Raw genomic sequence first — 24,533 nt, 5'->3', positions numbered from 1 at the left:
AGGCCTACAATGCTCAGAAAATCTATGATGAAATGAAAGCTATCCTCGGTGATGATTGCCCACCATATGGCACTGTTGCTTTTTGAAAAAAGAATTTCCAAACTGGCCACATATCCCTCACAGATGAGCCAAGAAGTGGACGTCCATCCCTTACGGATGATGCGGCCACAGTGAAGAAACTCAAAGAAAGTGGAGGATCTTATCATGAAAAGATTATGCGCCTACTGTCCATCTAGCGCCACCCGCAAAGAAAGCAAACACACTTATGAGACCATTTTTGGACCACAATGCACATAAGGACCGGCGACCACACTGGCAAAATTTAATCGATACAGCTCCCTCACTTCTGGGTGATGTCAAAAACAGCAAAATTTCAAGTGGGTGATTATTGATTGGCAAGTGCCATATTTGGGCATAAGTGCAGTCCATCATTCAATAGAGGATAGACTAGATTGATTTTGCTGGAATAGTTTCCTGTTAACCAGCTTTAGGTACTGCAAAGGTCGAATCATGTTTGCTGTGCAGTATAACTGCACTATGGAGAGTTGACTCCTATGGGCTCAGATGCAACTTTTAACGGTCTCTTTTTTTACATAATGAACCATTGTGACTGAACGCAATGACGTGTGACGCTATAATTTGTTCCATAGGTGTAAAACAAATAAGGCTACACATGTCAAATTTCGTCAAATATTTTTCGATTTATTTTTAAAAGTATTTAGGGGGAACTTGAGTACCATGAGTACGGGTACGAGTACGGGTCCCGTGCCATGAGTACGGATACAGGTCCCGTGAGTAACACATTACCCTTAATTTTATTATAGCCTGATCCAGGGCCCTGAAAAAGGAAAATTTAGCTCTGGCTACACAAAATGTATGTGTATGTTGCACACAGTCATGTAGATCTACACTGTAACATTCTGCAGCCTAGCTAGTGCACACTTCCACCCATACATATGCTACATGTCTCATTCACACATATCCGTATTCATGGCTAGGTACCCGTACCCGTACCCATGGCCTGGGACTCATGGTCCGGGACCCGTACCCGTACCCGTACTCAGTCATGGCGGGTCCTAATACTACAAGTCTGGCTCTCTGCACCGCATATGAAGCCGTTGAATGACGTCCCCTCCCAAAGCTACTTCCACATTAAAGTATTTTAATATATTTATGTGAAATTTTACCATTTTAGCATGTATTTTGACTTAGCATGTCCTTTTTCAAAATCATCTCATAAATAATTTACTGGCGTTTTTTTTCACCTTCAAACTTTTGAAACTTAGTTTATTGATTCTTTATATATTAACAGCGCCATCAACGTTTGTTAAATACTCACATCTATTGTCAGGCCCGCAGTGTCCACCCCACAAGCTTTAAATTGTATGGCGTTGCATTCCCCTAACGTTATGTCGGCATAACGACATCGCACTACGTCATTATCAGGATCCGATGCTAAACAGGAAAAGAGTACACGAAAAATAAATTGATTGATTCAATTTCTATCATGTTTAACTTAACCATTCCTTTTCCCTTTAAAAATTCGAATATACTTGACTCGTAACGAACAATTACAAAGCGCTTAACGCTATTCCACCCCGCCGGCAACGGCCAATAGGCACTAGCCAGCAAATCTCCAAGTTGTTGAGCCCTGTCATATTTTTTCCTTGGTACGTATTTTTGGCCCGCTGATTTTGTCATCAAATAGCAAGATAACGGGGCGGTAATTACCCCCAAATAACCGGTTATACAGGAAGATAGATTATTAAAGTATGAATTTCTGCAGTTCATTCTTGTATTGGACTGTTATCATGAGTTTGAGGGCCAATTTTTAAAAAAATTTAAGAATCCGTGACTTCACACCATTGTTTAAAATATTCCCCTGGGGGACCCACTCAGATAGGAGCTACGTATACCTGTAATAAACACGTGGGAAAAGGGTAGAATTTTCACCATCAGACGGCGTTTTAGGAATCAGGGGTTTCACCCCTGTAAATAGCCTCATTTATGTATAATGCTACGTGTGACTTTGTATATATCAGACGGCGTTTTAGGAATCAGGGGTTTCACCCCTGTAAATCGCCTCATTTATGTATAATGCTACGTGTGACTTTGTATATATCGTGGCTGGAAAAAGCGGAACCAAACGCTACTGAAGAGACTGCAATTAGTTGACTTGAATATAATGATTTCTAAAATTCCCGTATTTGTTCAAATGTTTTCGTGGTTCAGTGGTAGAATTCTCGCCTGCCACGCGGGAGGCCCGGGTTCGATCCCTGGTGGGATTATTTCGGTAACTTTTTTCACATCCATTTTAACTCCTAAATTATTTGTTTTTTATGTGAAAATATATACATTACATTGGGAAATATATTTCGTGCACTTTTTTTCTGTAACGGGGCCAATAACAGCTAAAAACACACCTCGGCCCGGTTCGGGTAATAAATTACGTCCAACATATTATAGAGTGCGCTGTAATAATGAAACGCTGACAACAAAAATAAAGAAATACATAAGGGGCGAAATAAATACAAAACAAGACCTTATCTTCTCAAGCATGATACGAGGAACATGAAAAAAATAAGAAAACTTTCCCCTCTACAAAATTAATTAATTAATTAGTTAATTAAAACTACAAGAATAAAAACTCACAAATTTACAAAAATCATAAAATAAATGAAAAATGTTTAATGTAGCCTACATGATGATATACAAAATTATAAAAAATATTTCAGGGTCGAATTAAATCAAAAAGAATGAGATATAAATTTATATGAGGTTATTAATTCATCTCAAAGGTGGCATTAATACAGTGTTTTGTGTGGGTGTGTGGGTGTGTGTGTGTGTGTGTGTGTGTGTGTTTCAGAACAGGATGATTTTAAAAATTAAGCCTAAAAACAATTGTTTGATTGGCGTAACATAAATCAGGGTAGGTGGCTAAAGATTTTTTAATCCCAAACTTGCACATTCGACACCTACTTTTGAATTCAACAATTTACATGTTTTTGTACTTAAACTGATCTAATTCATATTCTGTTCATCAGAAAAAAACTATATATCACTGTAAAGCTTAGAGTACCAGAAATACAAACATACAAACATTTGGTCAATACAGGGTGCCACAAATGTCATATAGGGTGGAAAAGTTAAATTTTGGTTCAAGAAGTATACAATTTTGTTCCTCTCTTATTTACTAACATAAACACCTGGTCTGTTAAAACCTTTTTAGATGTGCTAATAACATTGTAGACTTTCAAAAAACAAACTTGTAATGATGAGTTATGTTGCCTAACTGAGATACAGGGTATTCAAAAGTCGTACAAAAGTTTTATGATTTTTATTATATTTTCAAGCAAATTTTTTTTTCATTCATGCCCTACACAAAAACCAATGGCATATTTGAATTCATCAAATTTCCTTCTAAGAAATGATAACTTTTACAGAAGTAGGGTAACTTATTCAAGAAATATGACATTCAGAACATTTCGGAGCATAAATGCATGCTTAGTACAGTAACGTATAGGAAAAGCCTAGAACCCATGACACAGAATGCAGCACATTTACAACAAATTAAACTAGCTTGGAGTAAAATTGATCACATTACCTACCATGATGCAGTCATGTCTACAGTAGAATTCATCTCGACCTTTGCAGGACTTAAATGCCATTAAAAGCTAATAAACCAAGATAACACTCATTGAAGCAGCTCAACTGATTAAATCAGATCTTTTCTGGTTGTGCACAGGTGTCTGTTTTACATGTGCGACATCGCAATAAAGCTGGTATTATAGCTTCAGTTGGGTAACCGATTATAAAGGAAACGAAAGGAAACAATGGTATGTGTACCTTTGTTCACGAAATGAGACAATGGCCTGCTTTTTGTTAACCAGCATTCTTCAAAATGAGCAACATAATGATTGTTGACTTAACACGGTTTGGAAATAATTTCTTCATATTTTTGGTGTTATCTGTCGTTTACATATCCTTCCTAAAACACAAAAGTGCGACCCTCTCCAAACATCTAAATTAGCTAAAAATTTAGGACATGTTACAAAACTATATTTTCTAGAACCTATTTAGAATAGTTTAAATGTAGCTTGTACCGTTTTTTGTGGCATCCTTCAGAACGGAGCGGTCCGTTACCAATATAGCTCAATATTTTCGGTCAAATCTCCATTCAATTAACACGGGGAGTTGGCTAGCTATGAGCTAGCTATGCTTTGCCCTCACTCATATTCTACGAAAGTGCGACCCCTTCTGAACATCTAACCTAGCTGTAATTTTAGGTCATGTTAGAGAAATATATTTGCTAGAAGTTTGGAGAATAGTTAAAATATTGGCCGGTTATTTTTCACACAGTGATGTTAACTAGGCAATGCCCATATACCTATAACATACACTGTTTGTAGAGGTCACGCGTCAATGGTGAGAGCACTGTGTATTGTGTATAGGAAAACGGACAGTAACTGCAGTATGCTAGGCATAAATACCAAAACAATGGTACATAATCTATCCCAATACCTTGCTGGGGTACAAGTTAGAGTAAAAAATAAATTCGAGGGGCACTAAAAATCAATATTCCCTATACTTTAACACATGCCTCAACCGTATTCGCCTCAACCGTATTCGCCGCCAACCCTGACACTACTTCTTTTGAATTGCAATATCTCAAGAAGGAAGTGTGAAGTTGTTACTTTCCAAAATGTTAGCTAGACAAATTAGAAACAAAATGAAACCAAAACTAGTTCAGTACCCCATTCCATTCTTGAGATCTGGTATAGAATGTCTTGAAAAAAATGTAAAAATGTAACACCGCCACCTTTTCCTATACCCAAATTCATGACGCACGACCATAGTTAAGACCATGGTACACACATATTGAGATGGCAGTTAAAATACAGCCTGTATCAAAAAAAATGTGCAAGTGGAAAGCGCCATCTTTGGCAATTAGAAAATACTGTTGTGACATGATGCTTACATCAACGCCAAGGGAGCAGTCCTAGCTTGTTTCATTCATTTTGGTTTCAGAGATCTGCTTCACTAAACAAAAATGTATGAAAACCCTTTAATGCCACCTTTATTAACTGTACATTCAATTATAGGATTAGAAATGATTATGTAACAATTGCTCAGTAGTTTCAAACGTATACGATATACAATATTTCGTTGACACGATTCTAATTTTACAACAGAGTGTGCAATATTTGTTTGTCTCTTAACATGTCTTGAGTGACAAAGAGAACACTATTTACCATAATAAAATCATTAACATGCACATTTAATTTTACAGCAGAATGTGAAATATCTATTTATTTATGTTTTAATTTGTTTCAAGTGAAAAAGAGAATCATTATACCTGCATCATAATAAAATAGTAAAAACGGTAAGAACATTTTTTTATTGTTGTGTAATCGATGCATTCTTTTCATTTCACGAAGGAACTCTTGATAAACGTGACGCTATCATTGATTTACATGTACAGCCCTCTTCCCTAGTAAAAGTGGCACAATTGTGATTTTACCCTTTCGTTATTAACTAAACATAGCTCGAGATTAAAACTTAAAACAAGGAAATTGAACAGAATAAATGGCATCTAAAAGCTAAGACTGCGCCCTCGACGTTGATGTAAGCATCATATCACAACAGTATTTTCTAATTGTCAAAGAGGGCGTTTTTTACTTGCACAATTTTTGAGACAGGCTGTAAGAGTATTTTGTATGGTTTTTTTTTATTTGACAATATATATATGACGTCAATGGGAAAGTTAAAAACAGTAGGAAACGATAGGACGATAGTAAACAGTCAAAAAATTTATATTTTCTCTTCTTTTTCTTTTTTTAAAAATAAAAAAATATTCAGGGTCTGCAGTTGCCTTCATATTCATACCCTCGTGAATATAAGCATTGTCCTCGAACAAATCAAACGTAATAATTTGTCAAAACGCGATGCATGGTTACTAATAAACGATCGTAGACAATCGCGTAACATATTAATGAACTCCGCGTGTATATTCTACGCGAACGAACAATTTACCCACACGCAACTACTATAATTTATCACATAATTGAGAGCTTTGTAACTTTTCGTTAGCGAGTATGGGCTATTCGATTTTTTTAACGAAAGTTAATGATAAAGATTTTGTTTTCAAAAATAAAATGATAGAGATTGAATCATGCAAATTGAAAAGTGACGGTTAAACATCAATTTTTTTTGGGCAGGAAATTCTTCGGTTCAAAAAGCAAAAAAAAAAGAAGATTTTTTACAATACCCTTACTGGTGCGCAGTCATTAACCTCTAACTCAAGTCAATTATATTTTATTAAGTTATCTTCGCATGCCTAAACAGAATAATTGTACACTACATTCATGTAGTAATAAACAAGTAAAATGTTAAAAAATGTGATGAGGACAGTGCTTATACCACATGATTATAACCTTGCATATGTGCAATAAGTATATTTTAAACAATAATATAAATGAACAAAAAATATCCTATGGTAAAGACTAAGAAAGTTGATTGCCCTTTCCCGACCGACCCCAAAAATCTTCTTTTTTTTTCAAAGTAGAAATTTAGTTTTTTAAACATATGGAGTTCTCAGCACTAAATATTGGTGAAATTTAGATAAAAGGTGTAGACCCAATATATTCACCTACAGTCGTCAATTATTGCTGTAGATTTAAAACCGTTCGCAGTAAGTCTTACACATCGGTATGTGCATGTAAACGAGCTAGAATTAATAACGGTAAGCATTTCCCATTGGCCAACTGGTCCATGGCAAGCTGTATACTTTAGGATCTTAAACAAAATCGACCTGCCATATCAAATAAACTTTGAGCTGAGCTTTTTTTTTTTTTTTTTTTTTTTGCCAAATGATAGCATAGTCAATTACACAATTATATGGAATAAAATAGAATCTGATACGTTTTATATCAAAATATTTTTCAGTTAAATGATTTGTGTCATGAGGACATAACTGTCTGCAGCACTGTGAAAATTTATTTTGACCTCACCTGGAATATGCAGCTCGTAGTCGCAGCCTCTGTAAAACTTTTCCGTTGGAATCGTAGCAGAAACTGGTGATCGGTTGATCCTCCCATCAGGCCGTGGAGTAACATCTACGCGAGCTAACATTTTCCATCCTTTTACAGCACTATCTGTGTTTATGGGACTTTGCAGTTTGATCCAGCAACAACCTTCATACCTAACATTGCAAAAACAAAAAGACATTTTTGACTTCGTGGAAAGGGTCCTTTGTTCAATTATTTACATCAGAGTTATAAAGCTCAATGTGATTAGTTCATGTGAGTTTGATTAACCCACAGTACTAACAATTTGCTACCCCTGAAAATCGAGCCAGATTTACATAATTAGTGACTTACACGATTCGCCGAGGGCCAGTAGCGACCGATGCAAGTCACAGCGACAAAATCGGAAGCATATCGCAGAGTGATGCGGACGCGGGCGATTTGTAGCGAAATATGTGGCCAAATAAACCATGTCTGGGCCAAAGATGTTTTACTTTAGTAAAACCTAGATACGCTGATGGATATACTAATGCACGGCAGTGAACGTAACCGTTTCTGGCGATGATCCCATGTTCAGCCGGCTAAATAAGCTGTATTTTCGCTGGAAAGGGGCCGGGACTTGTCGGCCATTTTGTTTGCAAAAGGCACGTTCTTCTCCCGCGTTATCGGAAGTGGCAGCACTAGAACAAATGACGTCATTTCTGGATTTCAGCCGGACAAACATCTTTGGCCCAGACATGGATACGCACTTAAGACGCGTATTGTGTTGCGCAACTTTAAGATACGCGGTTGCGTTAATTCCTCTTGCGCTCGCATTAAAACTCGAGACATATTCTTTGTCATTTTCCACATTGCAACTGACGAGTGTAGATGGGTCAAACCATCTATACGAAACAGAATTGTATTGCTATGTGCTAATTTCACTAGTACAATAATAATATATTTCGCTCCTATATTTTATAAACTGGCCTCAAAAAGAAACTTATAATTTTTCACAAGGTCATATCTTAAAATCCTCTCCATAAAAATGAACAAAAATTGCACACAGGATTACTTCAATACTCTACTCTAAACAAATGTCAATAACCAAGCAGTTGTCCAACTGACACAACAGCAAAATGCACTGACATGGAACACCTTTCTGGACCAAAATTCACATCCCAACAGATTTCTTTTGTTGGGTTCCAATTATTCAGTGTGAATGTGGTCCCGAAGCTGTTCCGTGTCAGTGCACTACTGTGTCAGTGGACTACTGCTTGACTGACATGTGTTTAGAGTAGAGTGTTGAAGTTATCCTTGTGTAGTTTTTGTTCATGTACAAACGAATAATTGGAACCCAACAAAAGAAATCTGTTGGGATGTGAATTTTGTTCCAGGACGGTGTTCCATGTCAGTGCATTTTGCTGTTGTGTCAGTTGGACAACTGCTTGGTTACTGACATGTGTTTAGAGTAGAGTATTGAAGTAATCCTGTGTGCAACTTTTGTTAATTTTTATGGAGAGTATTTTAAGATATGACCTTGTGAAAAATTATAAGTTTCTTTTTGAGGCCAGTTTATAAAATATAGGAGCGAAATATATTATTATTGTACTAGTGAAATTAGCACATAGCAATACAATTCTGTTTCGTATAGATGGTTTGACCCATCTACACTCGTCAGTTGCAATGTGGAAAATGACAAAGAATATGTCTCGAGTTTTGATGCGCGCGCAAGAGGAATTAACGCAACCGCGTATCTTAAAGTTGCGCAACACAATAAGTTTCTTTTTGAGGCCGGTGTAGTTGAGCACTGTATCTAGTGATGGTTTCATTGTAATTTCTTACTATAAATAAATAAAGAAATAAAGAAAGAAAGAAAGAAAGAAAGAAAGAAAGAAAGAAAGAAAGAAAGAAAGAAAGAAAGAAAGAAAGAAAGAAAGAAAGAAAGAAAGAAAGAAAGAAAGAAAGAAAGAAAGAAAGAAAGAAAGAAAGAAAGAAAGAAAGAAAGAAAGAAAGAAAGAAAGAAAGAAAGAAAGAAAGAAAAAGAAAGAAAGAAAGAAAGAAAGAAAGAAAGAAAGAAAGAAAGAAAGAGAAAGAAAGAAAGAAATTTCAACACATTTAGTCCATGATATGGGTTGGTACCCTGGGATTCACGTCCGTTTACTACGGGCGATCATCAGCCAACTGATTATTTCTTTTTTACACGGCTTGTTACCTTTCTCCTATGACGACAAGTCGATATGAGTTCTGATTTCTTATTTAAAGTGTTTTGATTATTGATGATTTCGATTTTCTCCTCTAAGCAAAGGTTGCATAACCCCGATTGACGCATAGATGTATTTGACCTTTAAATAAATAAATAAATTTAAATAAATAAATAAATAAATAAATAAATAAATAAATAAATAAATAAATAAATAAATAAATAAATAAATAAATAAATAAATAAATAAATAAATAAATAAATAGATAGATAGATAGATAGATAGATAGATAGATAGATAGATAAATAAATAAATAAATAAATAAATAAATAAATAAATAAATAAATAAATAAATAAATAAATAAATAAATAGATAAATAAATAAATATAAATAAAATAAATTTCAGTCAGTATAAATGTGTCGAGAACAATCATTTTGGTACAGCCTGTACAGTATAAGGGACCGTTCACAAACACTTGTTGGGGGCCTGATGCTAAAAAATTTCACCGCGAAATTGTTTGGCCCCCTTACAGATCTCAAAAATTTCAGGTCCCTCCCCTTTTTTTTTTTACATGAAAATTATGGGTCAACCCCATAGAAAAGCATATGAACTCAATTTTCCTAGGAAAGTTTGTGCTCATTTTTTCGAGCCCCCTCCCCTTATGAGGGTCACAAATTGTCAGGGCCCCTTTTTGCATCACGCCCCCCTAACAAGTGTTTGTGAACGGTCCCTAATGACAGTTTATACTATGCGAAAATATTAAACACTTACATGATTTCAAAGGCCGGAATTTTTTTTTCTGAATGTTATAGATCATTGTGTATTCTCCATATGATGTATCGTCAATAACATCTAGACCTTTGCATAACCACTTCATATCTCTCTTTTTTCTCATCTAGGCACCTTCAGATAAAACATAAATGTCAGGAAAATACTTTTCTGTATTCTCATTCATGGTAAATCATTTCACAAGTTGCTTTTTGTAGGTTTACTAATATGTGACCGTACAACACGAATGAGCCCCAGTCAATTTTGTTTTATTTCCTGTTTAAAAATATATATATCATAAGCTTTAAAATGGTATATCATTTGATTTTAAACGATATCCAGAAGCAGGGATATGGTTTGTTGAACTTTGCTCCTTCGACATGTGTCTCTTTTGCCACATTGCTGGTAACAAGGAATGTCCTCTTATTATTAATTGTTGGTTATACATACCTAGACAAAATACAATGCTTTGTTACCCACCACTTGAACAGGATTTAACGAAAGAAAACAAATACTAGAGTTATTTAAGAATTTTATAGACATAGGTAGAAGCTTATTATCCTCTTCAACAAGAGGGTTATTGATTGGTAAAGTGTTTAACTGGCATTACCAAAATGAGATACATGTAGCACCAATAGTACCTATGAATACGACCTTACAAATACAAATTACACTGTAACTCAGAATACAATTTGCCGACATTATGGCTCATTCGTGGCGTATTATAAGCAATAACTGTCTGATATTAAGGGATCAGTCACCATTAGAAATGTAATTGTCTTTACAGAGCTTCCTATTTCCAGGCGTACGTATCATACGCCCGTGCATCTATTCAAAATCACTCTCATGTGACGGGATTTTGAATTCGCCGTAGAAGTGATGTAATAATCGGATTAATTACCATAGCAATAGATGAATACAATTTTTTGAATATATCGCCTAGGGCTCTACGCTACAATGTTCAAGCGGTACCTATGCATTGAATCACAGATGTCAAAGAACAGTGATAACGACCTGTATCGTAATGATTAGTATCTTTGAAAAAAGCGGTATTTTATCCAATCAATGATTGGACACATACATACACAGGTGATAAGTACGACCTGCTTGTAGTGCAGGGCAATATATTCAAAAATTGTATTCATCTATTGCTCTGGTAATTAATTCTGTTACATCATTACTACTCCCCATTCCAGATAAATACAGCACTAATTTTTTGGGATTAAAAAAATATGATCAAGTTCTGCAAAATAAAACATAGCTAAATCCTAATCCTTTAGTTAGTCCTAACTGGCAATAAAAGTAAAACTTTAATATTTGGCCAATTTCTGGAAAAAAGAGCCAAAAACATGCATTTTTGTCATGTTTTCTGACAATCGAGTCACAAAAATCAAAGACTTGGAACAAGTCTAAGCATTCAAAATCTTGAGTAGATGCCGCAATTTTGCTCTAATTCCCACTTTTTTGTATTACTATAATTAAATAATGGGTTATAAAAATGAAACATGTCTTTTCCAATAACGAGAATGCATAAACCGAAATTAGTCTTAGTACAAGTCTTTGAGCTTGACTGTCACAGCATACGAAAAACACCCTAAAAACGCATGTTTTTGGCCCTTATTTCCAAAATTGGCCAAATATTAAAATTTTACTTTTATTGCCAGTTAGGACTAACTAAAGGATTAGTATTTAGCTGTGTTTCATTTGGCAAAACAGGATAATATTTTTTTATCCCAAAAAATTAATGCTGTATTTTTCTGGAATAGGGAATAGGGCCCTGCGCTACACACGCCCGTGAATATATTCACGGGCGTGTTATACGTACGTTTGGAAATCGCAAGCTTTCTAATATATTGTCAGATCAATCCAACATACTTGCAGGTAGACCATAATAAATTAGTATTGCACTATTCATTGAAAAATCTACTCATAACCAACCCTGCAATTATTTGTCTTAACAGTCAGTCTGTTAAAATTTTATTTAAAAAAAGAGAAAAAGCAAAGTCTTAAACAATACGGGTCTTTATGCAATGACACACATTATAAACTTACGTTTCACATTTTATAGAGGCTTTTTTTGTTGTTATTGGCCAGTTGTCATTTCCTACTTTCTCCTCTGTACACATTTCACCTTCAGGTTCTTTAATTTTAGCTGTGAAAGACACCTGATACTTCAGTTCAATCTGAAATGTATTACAATATCATTATTGTTTTTGTTATTAACATTATAATTTTATTAGTTTTATTATTATTATTATTTTATTATTATTATTATTATTATTATTATTATTATTATTATCATTATTATTATTATTGTTATTATTGTTGTTGTTGTTGTTGTTGTTGTTGTTGTTGTTGTTGTTGTTGTTGTTGTTGTTGTTGTGACGATAATTCATTCGATAATTGAATATTGATCATAGTGCAGTAAGCTATGAAAAAACATTCATCAGGTGTACGTTTTTATATCCGTGCATCAATTCTCGCTATTCGCAATAAGGGCGCCGCCAGCGGTTTGCGATGTAATCGTGATGTATCATGGGAAAATCGTGATGTATCATGGGAAAAGGTCGACATCCAAGTCCGCGCAATACGAATATTACCATGCTATTACATAGGAACACGTGGCAATATTTTTTAGTTTGTCAATATAACGGTATTACACGCAAATCTATAGAGAAAAAATTAATTGTGCACATTTCAAATCACAATATTAAGTATTATTGAGTATCGATTCGCGTGTAACACCTTTATTTTGACAAACTAAAAAATATTGTCACGTGTTCCTATGTAATAGCATGGTAATATTCGTATTGCGCGGACTTGGATGTCGACCTTTTCCCATGATACATCACGATTACATCGCAAACCGCTGGCGGCGCCCTTATTGCGAATAGCGAGAATTGCTCAGACTGAAGCGATGTTTTGTTTGTGCTTTGATAAAGACTTCCCTCCTGGGTTGGTACAATTTGTGACCCTACTTCTCATACCCGACTTTTCATACCCCACTTGACCCGACTTTTTTCGTTACAATAAATCTGTTTAAATATTTCAATGAATACTAAATAAAGTGTAAATGAAGTCTACCGAATTGACATGGCTAAATCAGTGTGATTACTGAACAATCATATTTTCAAAGATATTGTGTATAAATCTCGCTCTTCCTCGTTCGCTGCCATAATCTCCAAAACAGTCGTTTGTAAGCTGTCGCATTAAGGTGGTATTTGAGGCATTTTGGAAGTGCTCTATGCATGTTAAAAATAATAGACTAAATGAGTAGGGCAAAGAACACTGATCAATACGCCTTACGTTTTAAGCTAATCAGACATGGTTTTTATAATACACACAATTATATCTTTGCATTGTATTATTTTTTATCAATAATCAATGAACCAATATGACTCGAAAGCGCTCATTAATATTCAATAACATTTTTATTTAATAGAATACTTGTTTCAAACTTGGTCAAAGTGTTCCTAATGACTTCCAGATAATTAATTAGTTAGCTGCTCTACTTTGCATAATTAATTTTTCTATTCAAAAGCTGACAGGGTAGTATTTGCACTTATTGAGAACATTTTGATAAGATTGTTGGTTAAAAGTGATAATACGTGACCGTACAGCACGAATGAGACCGTAAATGTCCTCAATTGTATTCTGAGTTACAGTGTAAAATGGGCATGAAGGTCGTATTCATAGGTACCTCAATTTGGTGCTACGTGTACCTCATTTAATGAGATACACGTAGCACCAAATTGAAATACCTATGAATATGACCTTCATGCCCATTTTACACTGTAACTCAGAATACAATTGAGAACATTTACGGCTCATTCGTGCTGTACGGTCACATATACCTAATTAAAATGAACATATCTAATCAAAATGAAATAGTTACGGGATCAAAAATATGGATTCTATTCAGAAACGTGAATAGTGTGAAATTAGAGTGAATGCTTCCCCTTAGTTTCTGTTGACTATTTAGAAGCCGACGGGGCAACTATTAAAGTTTAAGCTACTTAGAATATTTCAGGTGGTGGCCGCATTGCATTCTCTAAATTCAGTAAATTTTCATCGTCAACCGTGTAATTGAATGGGATTATTTTGAAATTTTAAAACGCTTGAAATATCACAAACAAATAGGCCTATCTTGATAAATAATATAAATACAAGCTAAAACCGTTGGGGTTCGATCACGGGTTCGATAATGAACCCCGCAAAATTAACCGAGTAAGTTGGAAAATGTCATACAGCCGGGCGGTTTCAAAAGTTGCCGGCTCGATCATGTCATCCGCCGCCTGGAATATTATTTGCACTTGAATGAAAACATTCTGTTGAATGCCAATAATGAGTATCCCCCATGTTTCTACCCCGGGTTTCTACTTTTCATGTTACTCTGGTTATTCGTTAACGAAAGTATTTACACCTAAATGATCAAATTCTTTTATTTTGAATGTCAATAATGTACCTCCCCATGCATTGTGCTTCGAATTTTTATGTCGCTCTGGTTATTAAAAGTACTTTAGTGTCCGTCTTACTGAGATGTGGCGACCACACTATTAACTCAAAATCAAAATGAAAATAAAATCTTCCGAAAGTAATAAAATATCTATTATAAAGAGTATAATATTAATAAAAAAAGTTAGGCCTAAAACGAATTAGACGTAGTCAAACAAATCAAACTCAAATAATTTATTTTTAAATTACATACCTAAAAATTTTCTGAAAGTCACAAACGGTTTTGTCTCAGACATTTATTAATTTCTAGAATATGCCTCAAATACCACCTTAAGATCTACGCATGACGACATCATAAACTTATTTTTTATTGTCATTGCATGCAGTAGGCCTATTTAACTATTTTACTGCTAGCAACATTTGGCATTTATTTAATATTGACTTCAACGTATACAGCTGTATAGGGCTATCACCACACCAGGTTCAACCAAGTTTATAGCAGATAAGGGGAAACCACTCAGTTATTGACTTTTCTCCTGGTAATTGGTCAATAAGCAAACACTCATGGTGTGCTCATGGTCTGAGCAAATAAGTCCGGGTGATTTGTATTGCACAGGGCTCAAAACTCATCAATGCTAATTATATCTCAATATCGCTGAACGAGGCTTTGAAATTTGCGTTAAAAAATGCTTGAAAATGCTGGGTTTTTTAATCGATAATAAAGGAAATGTGTATGGCATTTGTTAAATATTTGATTACCTACTGAATACACTGCAAATATCTCACAAATAAGTCGGGTCAGGTGGGGTATGAAAAGTGGGGTATGAGAAGTAGGGTCACAAATTGTACCAACCCTTCACTCCTTGTTAACCCTGCAACCGATACAGATGTGCCCAGGTTTGGCTCACGAAGTTTAGATTGGTCAACATGAGGGCGATTATATTGTCATCATGTCTTGCACGTGAATCATATTCAATTATACAGCCTGTCTCAAAAAAAGTTGTGCAAGTGAAAAGCGCCCTCTTTGGCAATTAGAAAATACCATTGTGATATGATGCTTAGTTCAACGTCATGGGCGTAGTCTTAGCTCTCAAACACCGTTTATTCTGTTCAATTTGCTTGTTCATGATGCAGTCATGTCTACAGTAGAATTCATCTCGACCTTTGCAGGACTTAACCCCATTAAAAGCTATTAAACCAAGATAACACTCATTGAAACAGCTCAACTGATTAAATCGGATCTTCTCTGGTTGTGCACAAGTGACTGTTTTCATGTGCGATATCGCAATAAAGCTGGTATTCATAGCTTCAGTTGGGTAACCGATTACAAAGGAAACGAAAGGAAACAATGTTATGTGTGGCTTTGTTCACGAAATCAGACAATGTCGTGCTTTTGTAAACCAGCATTCTTGAAAATGAGCAACATAATGATTTTTGACTTAACACGGTTTAGAAATAATTTCTTCATATTTTTGGTGTTATCTGTCGTTTACATGTCCTTCCTAAAACACAAAAAGTACGACCCTCTCCAAACACCTAAATTAGCTAAAAATTTAGGACATGTTACAAAACTTTATTTTCTAGAACCTATTTAGAATAATTTAAATGTAGCTTTTACCGGTTTTTTGTGGCATCCTTCAGAAGTGAGCGGTCCGATACCAATATTTTCGGTCAAATCTCCATTCAAATAACACGGGGAGTTGGCTAGCTATGCCTTGCCCTCACTCATATTTTACAAAAGTGCGACCATTTCTGAACATCTAACCTAGCTGTAATTTTAGGTCATGTTAGAGAAATATATTTGCTAGAAGTTTTGGAGAATAAATAAAATATTGGCTGGTTATTTTTCACACAGTGATGTTAACTAGGCAAGTGTCCATTCTCCCAACATACATCATTTGTAGGGGTCACGCGTCAATGGTGAGAGCACTGTGTATTGTGTATAGGAAAACGGACAGTAACTGCAGTATGTTTAATCTCGAGATATGCTTAGTTAACGACGAAAGGGTAAAATCACAATTGTGCCACTTTTAATAGGGAAGAGAGCTTTGCATGTAAATCAGCGATAGCATCAAGTTTATCAACCGTTCCTTCGTAAAATCAAAAGAATGCACCAATTACACAATACAATTTTTTTTACTGTTTTTACTACTTTATCATGATGCAGGAATAATGATTCTCTTTTTTCCACAGAAAGGATAAATAAATATTTCACATTCTGCTGTAAAATTAAATAGGGAGCCTACATGTGCACGTCAATGATTTTATCATGGTAAATACTGTTCTCTTAGTCACTCAAGACATGTTAAAAGACAAACAAATATTGCACACTGAGGTCCGTATGCATAAAAGAGTTAGAGAGGGTCTAAATGTATAGGTCTAACTGGAATTAAGTTCCACCAGGAATGGTCCTTTACTCTTCCTTCCTTCCTTCCTTCCTAGAGTAGCTAGCAAATTCTAAAGGTTTTAATGCAACGTTCAAAAATAATACAAAATAACTTAAGCAAATGTAAAGGAAAATGTCCTTTCTCATGGTACTAAATTCCACTTAGATCGGGTCTAACTTTAGACCCGGTCTAACTCTTTCGTGCATACGGACCTTATACGTTTATATTACTTGTTGGGAGAGAAATTAGACAAAATAATGCACGCGTACGCGCGCTGATGTTGATGCGAATAATGCGTCTAATGCCCAAAGGGAGAGTGAGTGCATTAGAGCTATATCATTGATTTTACATGTACAGCTCTCTTCCCTAGTAAAAGTGGCACAATTGTGATTTTACCCTTTCGTTGTTAAATAAATATATCTCGAGATTGCAACAAGTAAATTGAACAGAACATACGGCATTTGAGAGCTAAGACTGCGTCCTTGACGTTGATATAAGCATAATGTCACAAAAGTATTTTCTAATTGCCACAGAGGGCGCTTTTTACTTGCACAATTTTTTTTGAGACAGGCTGTACTTATTATCATGCGATGTAACTCTGGTAAGACTTATTATTAAAACACACATCATCATCATCATCATCTTCTTCTTCTTCTTCTTCTTCTTATCTATGCATGTGCAACAGGGCATAGATATGCCTCAGGGCCCGAAGTTTGTGCACTGATAGCCCCAGGGGTACTCTATAATTGCAGGTATACCTGAGCCCCATATGTCTTATAATATGGGCCCAAGGACTTTTTACTTGCACTTTTATATATTTGCACCAAGATAAGGATGCGTCACAACTTGTTCCACGCATGTGCGCTTCCGCAGTGCGATTATCTTCATCCAGATGAAGCAGCACTTTACCGGAAGAAGAAGAAGAAGAAGGGCCCCAAATGTTAAAATAAGGGGCAACATATTGACAAGGCTAGCTCTATGACTACAAGGGAACAAGGGCTCATATGTAGCACATTTATTGGCCCTAACTTGCAGATGTACATTTTGCCCATTTTGGCCCCAGGTGTTTAAGGCTAGGGGCCCCAGTGACCCACATGTTAAACAAAGGGCCGGTCGTTTCTCAGCAAATAAATTCGCTACATGGCTCAGATTCGGTACACTAATAGGTCTTTAGCATTATATTCAATGTTGCGATACAGTGTTTTGACCATAAATCCCTCAAACAACCTGCCATGGTTTATAAAAGGAATGAATGCAAGATAAAAAAAAAACATTACCATTTTTCTGAGTGTAGTCTGGTTGTTTGATTATACAAAAGAAATTAACAATGGAAGTTAAAGCATTCGTGAAAATTAGAATTCAATGGGCAATTTCAACTTCCTGGCTCGTAAGATAACAGAAGTAATAATGAAGGTTGAACTTTTAGATATGCCGTTTATTAGCTTGAAACACTAAATATTTACCCCCCCCCCCCCTCCAATAGCTCATGGACGAATATTACGGCAAAAGACACAATTTAAAAAGTATTTCAACCGAGAAAATTAAATTCAAAGCAGGAAGGTATATCTCTGACATGTGTTGATTTCACCATGCTTCGATCGACTTTTAGCACGACTATGCATTTCAATTTTTGCTCATTGAAGAGGCCCTATGTCACATGATCGATAACGCAAAATAACGAAACATTGAGCAAAAATTGAAAATTGCTCAAATGATGGGGGGGGGGGGGCATTTTGGGTGGGTTTTTCGGGTATGTGTATGTATCAAGTACACAGCAAATAACTTCCACCCTGCCTGCCAGGTGATTTGACGTGGAAATTCACTCGCGAATCAAGAGCGCGCATCTCAAGCAAGAGCGCTTAAATGATAAAAAATTGAAAATTCCCCAAATGATGGGGGGGGGGGGGGCATTGTGGGTGGGTTTTTTTTTGGGGGGGTGAAAAAATAATATGTTCGAAATTGGCCATATTTTTACTCCCATGAATTTCAAAGCACTGAAAATTAAAGAAAGTGCCAATTTTGGGCTTCAACTTTTCACTTTTGTACACATTTCAATGGAGAATGAAAAATTCACATGCGTTTTTCCGGGAAATTTTCCTCTGCGAAAAAAAAAAAACTTTCTCGTTTTGATATTAGGTTCGTAAATAGCATATTTTTTTTCGTTACAATAAATCTGTTTAAATATTTCAATGAATACTAAATAAAGTGTAAATGAAGTCTACCGAATTGACATGGCTAAATCAGTGTGATTAGTGAAAAATCATATTTTCAAAGATATTGTGTATAAATCTCGCTCTTCCTCGTTCGCCGCCATAATCTCCAAAACAGTCGTTTGTAAGCTGTCGCATTAAGGTGGTATTTGAGGCATTTTGGAAGTGCTCTATGCATGTTAAAAATAATAGACTAAATGAGTAGGGCAAAGAACACTGATCAATACGCCTTACGTTTTAAGCTAATCAGACATAATATGTTTTTTATAATACACACAATTATATCTTTGCATTGTATTATTTTTTATCAATAATCAATGAACCAATATGACTCGAAAGCGCTCATTAATATTCAATAACATTTTATTTAATAGAATACTTGTTTCAAACTTGGTCAAAGTGTTCCTAATGACTTCCAGATAATTAATTAGTTAGCTGCTCTACTTTGCATAATTAATTTTTCTATTCAAAAGCTGACAGGGTAGTATTTGCACTTATTGAGAACATTTTGATAAGATTGTTGGTTAAAAGTGATAATACGTGACCGTACAGCACGAATGAGCCGTAAATGTCCTCAATTGTAGTCTGAGTTACAGTGTAAAATGGGCATGAAGGTCGTATTCATAGGTACCTCAATTTGGTGCTACGTGTACCTCATTTAATGAGATACACGTAGCACCAAATTGAAATACCTATGAATATGACCTTCATGCCCATTTTACACTGTAACTCAGAATACAATTGAGGACATTTACGGCTCATTCGTGCTGTACGGTCACATATACCTAATTAAAATGAACATATCTAATCAAAATGAAATAGTTACGGGATCAAAAATATGGATTCTATTCAGAAACGTGAATAGTGTGAAATTAGAGTGAATGCTTCCCCTTAGTTTCTGTTGACTATTTAGAAGCCGACGGGGCAACTATTAAAGTTTAAGCTACTTAGAATATTTCAGGTGGTGGCCGCATTGCATTCTCTAAATTCAGTAAATTTTCATCGTCAACCGTGTAATTGAATGGGATTATTTTGAAATTTTAAAACGCTTGAAATATCACAAACAAATAGGCCTATCTTGATAAATAATATAAATACAAGCTAAAACCGTTGGGGTTCGATCACGGGTTCGATAATGAACCCCGCAAAACTAACCGAGTAAGTTGGAAAATGTCATACAGCCGGGCGGTTTCAAAAGTTGCCGGCTCGATCATGTCATCCGCCGCCTGGAATATTATTTGCACTTGAATGAAAACATTCTGTTGAATGCCAATAATGAGTCTCCCTCATGTTTCTACCCCGGGTTTCTACTTTTCATGTTACTCTGGTTATTCGTTAACGAAAGTATTTACACCTAAATGATAAAATTCTTTTATTTTGAATGCCAATAATGTACCTCCCCATGCATTGTGCTTCGAATTTTTATGTCGCTCTGGTTATTAAAAGTACTTTAGTGTCCGTCTTACTGAGATGTGGCGACCACACTATTAACTCAAAATCAAAATGAAAATAAAATCTTCCGAAAGTAATAAAATATCTATTATAAAGAGTATAATATTAATAAAAAAAGTTAGGCCTAAAACGAATTAGACGTAGTCAAACAAATCAAACTCAAATAATTTATTTTTAAATTACATACCTAAAAATTTTCTGAAAGTCACAAACGGTTTTGTCTCAGACATTTATTAATTTCTAGAATATGCCTCAAATACCACCTTAAGATCTACGCATGACGACATCATAAACTTATTTTTTATTGTCATTGCATGCAGTAGGCCTATTTAACTATTTTACTGCTAGCAACATTTGGCATTTATTTAATATTGACTTCAACGTATACAGCTGTATAGGGCTATCACCACACCAGGTTCAACCAAGTTTATAGCAGATAAGGGAAACCACTCAGTTATTGACTTTTCTCCTGGTAATTGGTCAATAAGCAAACACTCATGGTGTGCTCATGGTCTGAGCAAATAAGTCCGGGTGATTTGTATTGCACAGGGCTCAAAACTCATCAATGCTAATTATATCTCAATATCGCTGAACGAGGCTTTGAAATTTGCGTTAAAAAATGCTTGAAAATGCTGGGTTTTTTAATCGATAATAAAGGAAATGTGTATGGCATTTGTTAAATATTTGATTACCTACTGAATACACTGCGAATATCTCACAAATAAGTCGGGTCAGGTGGGGTATGAAAAGTGGGGTATGAGAAGTAGGGTCACAAATTGTACCAACCCTTCACTCCTTGTTAACCCTGCAACCGATACAGATGTGCCCAGGTTTGGCTCATGAAGTTTAGATTGGTCAACATGAGGGCGATTATATTGTCATCATGTCTTGCACGTGAATCATATTCAATTATACTGTACTTATTATGATGCGATGTAACTCTGGTAAGACTTATTATTAAAACACACATCATCATCATCATCTTCTTCTTCTTCTTCTTCTTCTTCTTATCTATGCATGTGCAACAGGGCATAGATATGCCTCAGGGCCCGAAGTTTGTGCACTGATAGCCCCAGGGGTACTCTATAATTGCAGGTATACCTGAGCCCCATATGTCTTATAATATGGGCCCAAGGGCCCCAAATGTTAAAATAAGGGGCAACATATTGACAAGGCTAGCTCTATGACTACAAGGGAACAAGGGCTCATATGTAGCACATTTATTGGCCCTAACTTGCAGATGTACATTGTGCCCATTTTGGCCCCAGGTGTTTAAGGCTAGGGGCCCCAGTGACCCACATGTTAAACAAAGGGCCGGTCGTTTCTCAGCAAATAAATTCGCTACATGGCTCAGATTCGGTACACTAATAGGTCTTTAGCATTATATTCAATGTTGCGATACAGTGTTTTGACCATAAATCCCTCAAACAACCTGCCATGGTTTATAAAAGGAATGAATGCAAGATAAAAAACCAACATTACCATTTTTCTGAGTGTAGTCTGGTTGTTGATACAAAAGAAATTAACAATGGAAGTTAAAGCATTCGTGAAAATTAGAATTCAATGGGCAATTTCAACTTCCTGGCTCGTAAGATAACAGAAGTAATGATGAAGGTTGAACTTTTAGATATACCGTTTATTAGCTTGAAACACTAAATATTTACCCCCCCCAATAGCTCATGGACGAATATTACGGCAAAAGACACAATTTAAAAAGTATTTCAACCGAGAAAATTAAATTCAAAGCAGGAAGGTATATCTCTGACATGTGTTGATTTCAACATGCTTCGATCGACTTTTAGCACGACTATGCATAAAAATATGCGTTCAATGGCGTTCTGAGTGATTAAACCTATTCCACTTTTTTTACCTGATTATTGCCCACTGGTTTCCAGCTCATTGATCCGCCACGGAAATGGTCTCCGAAAGCCCCGTATGTTGCTAACAACAGCATCGCAATTGGAAACCAAATACAAGCCATTATGTGTTAGCCTGAAAGAAAGAAAGGAAGAAAGAAAGAAAGAAAGAAAGAAAGAAAGAAAGAAAGAAAGAAAGAAAGAAAGAAAGAAAGAAAGAAAGAAAGAAAGAAAGAAAGAAAGAAAGAAAGAAAGAAAGAAAGAAAGAAAGAAAGAAAGAAAGAAAGAAAGAAAGAAAGAAAGAAAGAAAGAAAGAAAGAAGGAAGACACACATATTTAAAAAATCATATTTCCTCTGCCAAATAAAGAGCTATTGTCAGCCTTTTAACAAGGGCGTTATTCACTCATAATGCTTTACATACAGCATTGTTTTATCTTCATCGAAAGAAAAAGAAACATAAAATTATATTCATGACAGAGTGATTTTTAAACAGTAAATACAACAACGTTACAGGAACCGTATGGTATTTTAATAAAAACAGCGATAAATTACTTTAGGCAAGTCATGTTATTACTATTATTACATGTAAGTTACCAAAGTATTGGTCAAATAAAAAAAATCATAATACAATGATTTAAATATCTTAATCTCACCATGATAATTATCCTTTTAAAAAAAATGCAATTAAACAAACTATGAAAGCCCAGATTTGTTTGAATCATGTAAAAATAATGAGTATAAACTAAAATATTAGCTTACCTTCTTTGCTCTCTGTTTAAAAAATATTCTCGTTGTCGGAGAACAACTACAACTTCTTTCGGTAGCTGCCAAGTACCAAGTTAACGGACGATTATTGTTCAGCTACTTTATATCACAAAATTTACATGATTGGCATCACTTTATCAATATCATGTTACGGTGTAACTTTCATTCCCTAATTAAGACACGATAATGACGGCGAAATGAAATCTGTTGTCAAATTTAAATATAGGTTAGGCACCAGAACCAAATTTGTTCGAACTTTGGATCGACCGTCGATGCTGTTTTTATGCTAAATGTAATGAATAAACTATCAACTAATTAATCAGAATTACTGCACTCTTATTTTCCCGTATACGAAATCCTTAAACAACTTAATGCAATCGTAAGCAACGGGTTCATTTCATGGCGCGGTAACCCGTTTATTGGTTAAAAGTTGTAACTCTCTTCAAGGTTTAAGAAACCTAATCAATGGTTGGTAATATTTGTAACTTTTGACATATTAATATCAGCAAAATTCGGCGTTAATCATCTCGAATTAAACATCTAACCAACTTAGTTGTTTACAAAAATGAAGCAAATTATTGTTTACTTATTTAATGGATTATATTGGGGCCATGAAATTGGGTATTGATTTTGTAAATTTGTATTGATCAATTATCATTACATGCATAGATTCATACATGTATGTAATCATAATTAACAATAGTCAATTAATTGACGTAGGTGGGATGAAAAACCGACGATCAATTGAAAATTTTGACCTTTCGTATTGAAGATATGGATTTTGTCCCAAAACACCCAAAAAAATAGGTATTTTTAGGAAAAAAATCCATATCTTCAATATAAAAGGTCAAAATTTTCAATTGATCGTCGGCTTTTCCTCCCAGCTACATACACTTTAAGAATATATCATTAGATTTATAAAATTTATTTCGAGGACTGTTATATATCAAAAATTTGAAAAATATCAAATTTTAATAATTTGTCATAAAATTTGTATTATATCGTGAATTTCAAAAATGAAAATTATTTGATATTAGAAAGACATGCTTCGTATTCAGAATGCAATTCGATACGTCTGAGGTGTTCTCATGTCCCACAAAAAATACTGTCGAAACGCCATAAACGCTCATTCTAGATCCCTTAATACAAGTGCATTATTTAGTACAATTTCTCGAGCAACAAGTAATACGCCTTTATTAACCTATTTAATACATGAAAAAAAAATATTTTTGATTTTTTTTAATAAGAAAATTATCACTAAAAATGTTGGAAAAAAGAACCATATAATAAATTTATCAACCCGCCCGAGAAATGAATCAATCCTACGCGACGCGAACGCGTGCGAAAGCGTTACGCGTAGTAAACGGAGTACAATTAAACACATTCAATGCACTTCGTGTACTTTTCTAACCGCTTTTCTGATTGGATG

The 24,533-nt window shown here is 35.1% G+C and overlaps 1 protein-coding gene across 1 annotated transcript in view; it reads right to left on the bottom strand.

The window, feature by feature from the left end:
- Window positions 1-23,183, bottom strand: part of LOC140157467 (uncharacterized) — a 49,948-nt gene extending 26,765 nt beyond the window's left edge. The window contains exons 1-6 of the mRNA XM_072180670.1: window positions 23,099-23,183; window positions 22,353-22,474; window positions 12,031-12,161; window positions 9,982-10,113; window positions 7,011-7,201; window positions 1,340-1,455 (exon numbers count right to left, since the gene is read on the bottom strand). Of these exons, the coding sequence (XP_072036771.1) occupies window positions 1,340-1,455; window positions 7,011-7,201; window positions 9,982-9,983 (309 nt within the window). The 5' untranslated portion in view covers window positions 9,984-10,113; window positions 12,031-12,161; window positions 22,353-22,474; window positions 23,099-23,183. The remainder of the gene's footprint in view (window positions 1-1,339; window positions 1,456-7,010; window positions 7,202-9,981; window positions 10,114-12,030; window positions 12,162-22,352; window positions 22,475-23,098) is intronic.
- Window positions 23,184-24,533: the final 1,350 nt, after the last annotated feature.

This window comes from Amphiura filiformis, chromosome 7, assembly GCF_039555335.1.
Source record: "Amphiura filiformis chromosome 7, Afil_fr2py, whole genome shotgun sequence".
NCBI lineage: Eukaryota > Metazoa > Echinodermata > Ophiuroidea > Amphilepidida > Amphiuridae > Amphiura > Amphiura filiformis.
The sequence above is the reverse complement of the archived record's forward strand: the minus strand, read 5'-3'. Positions and strand labels throughout refer to the sequence as shown.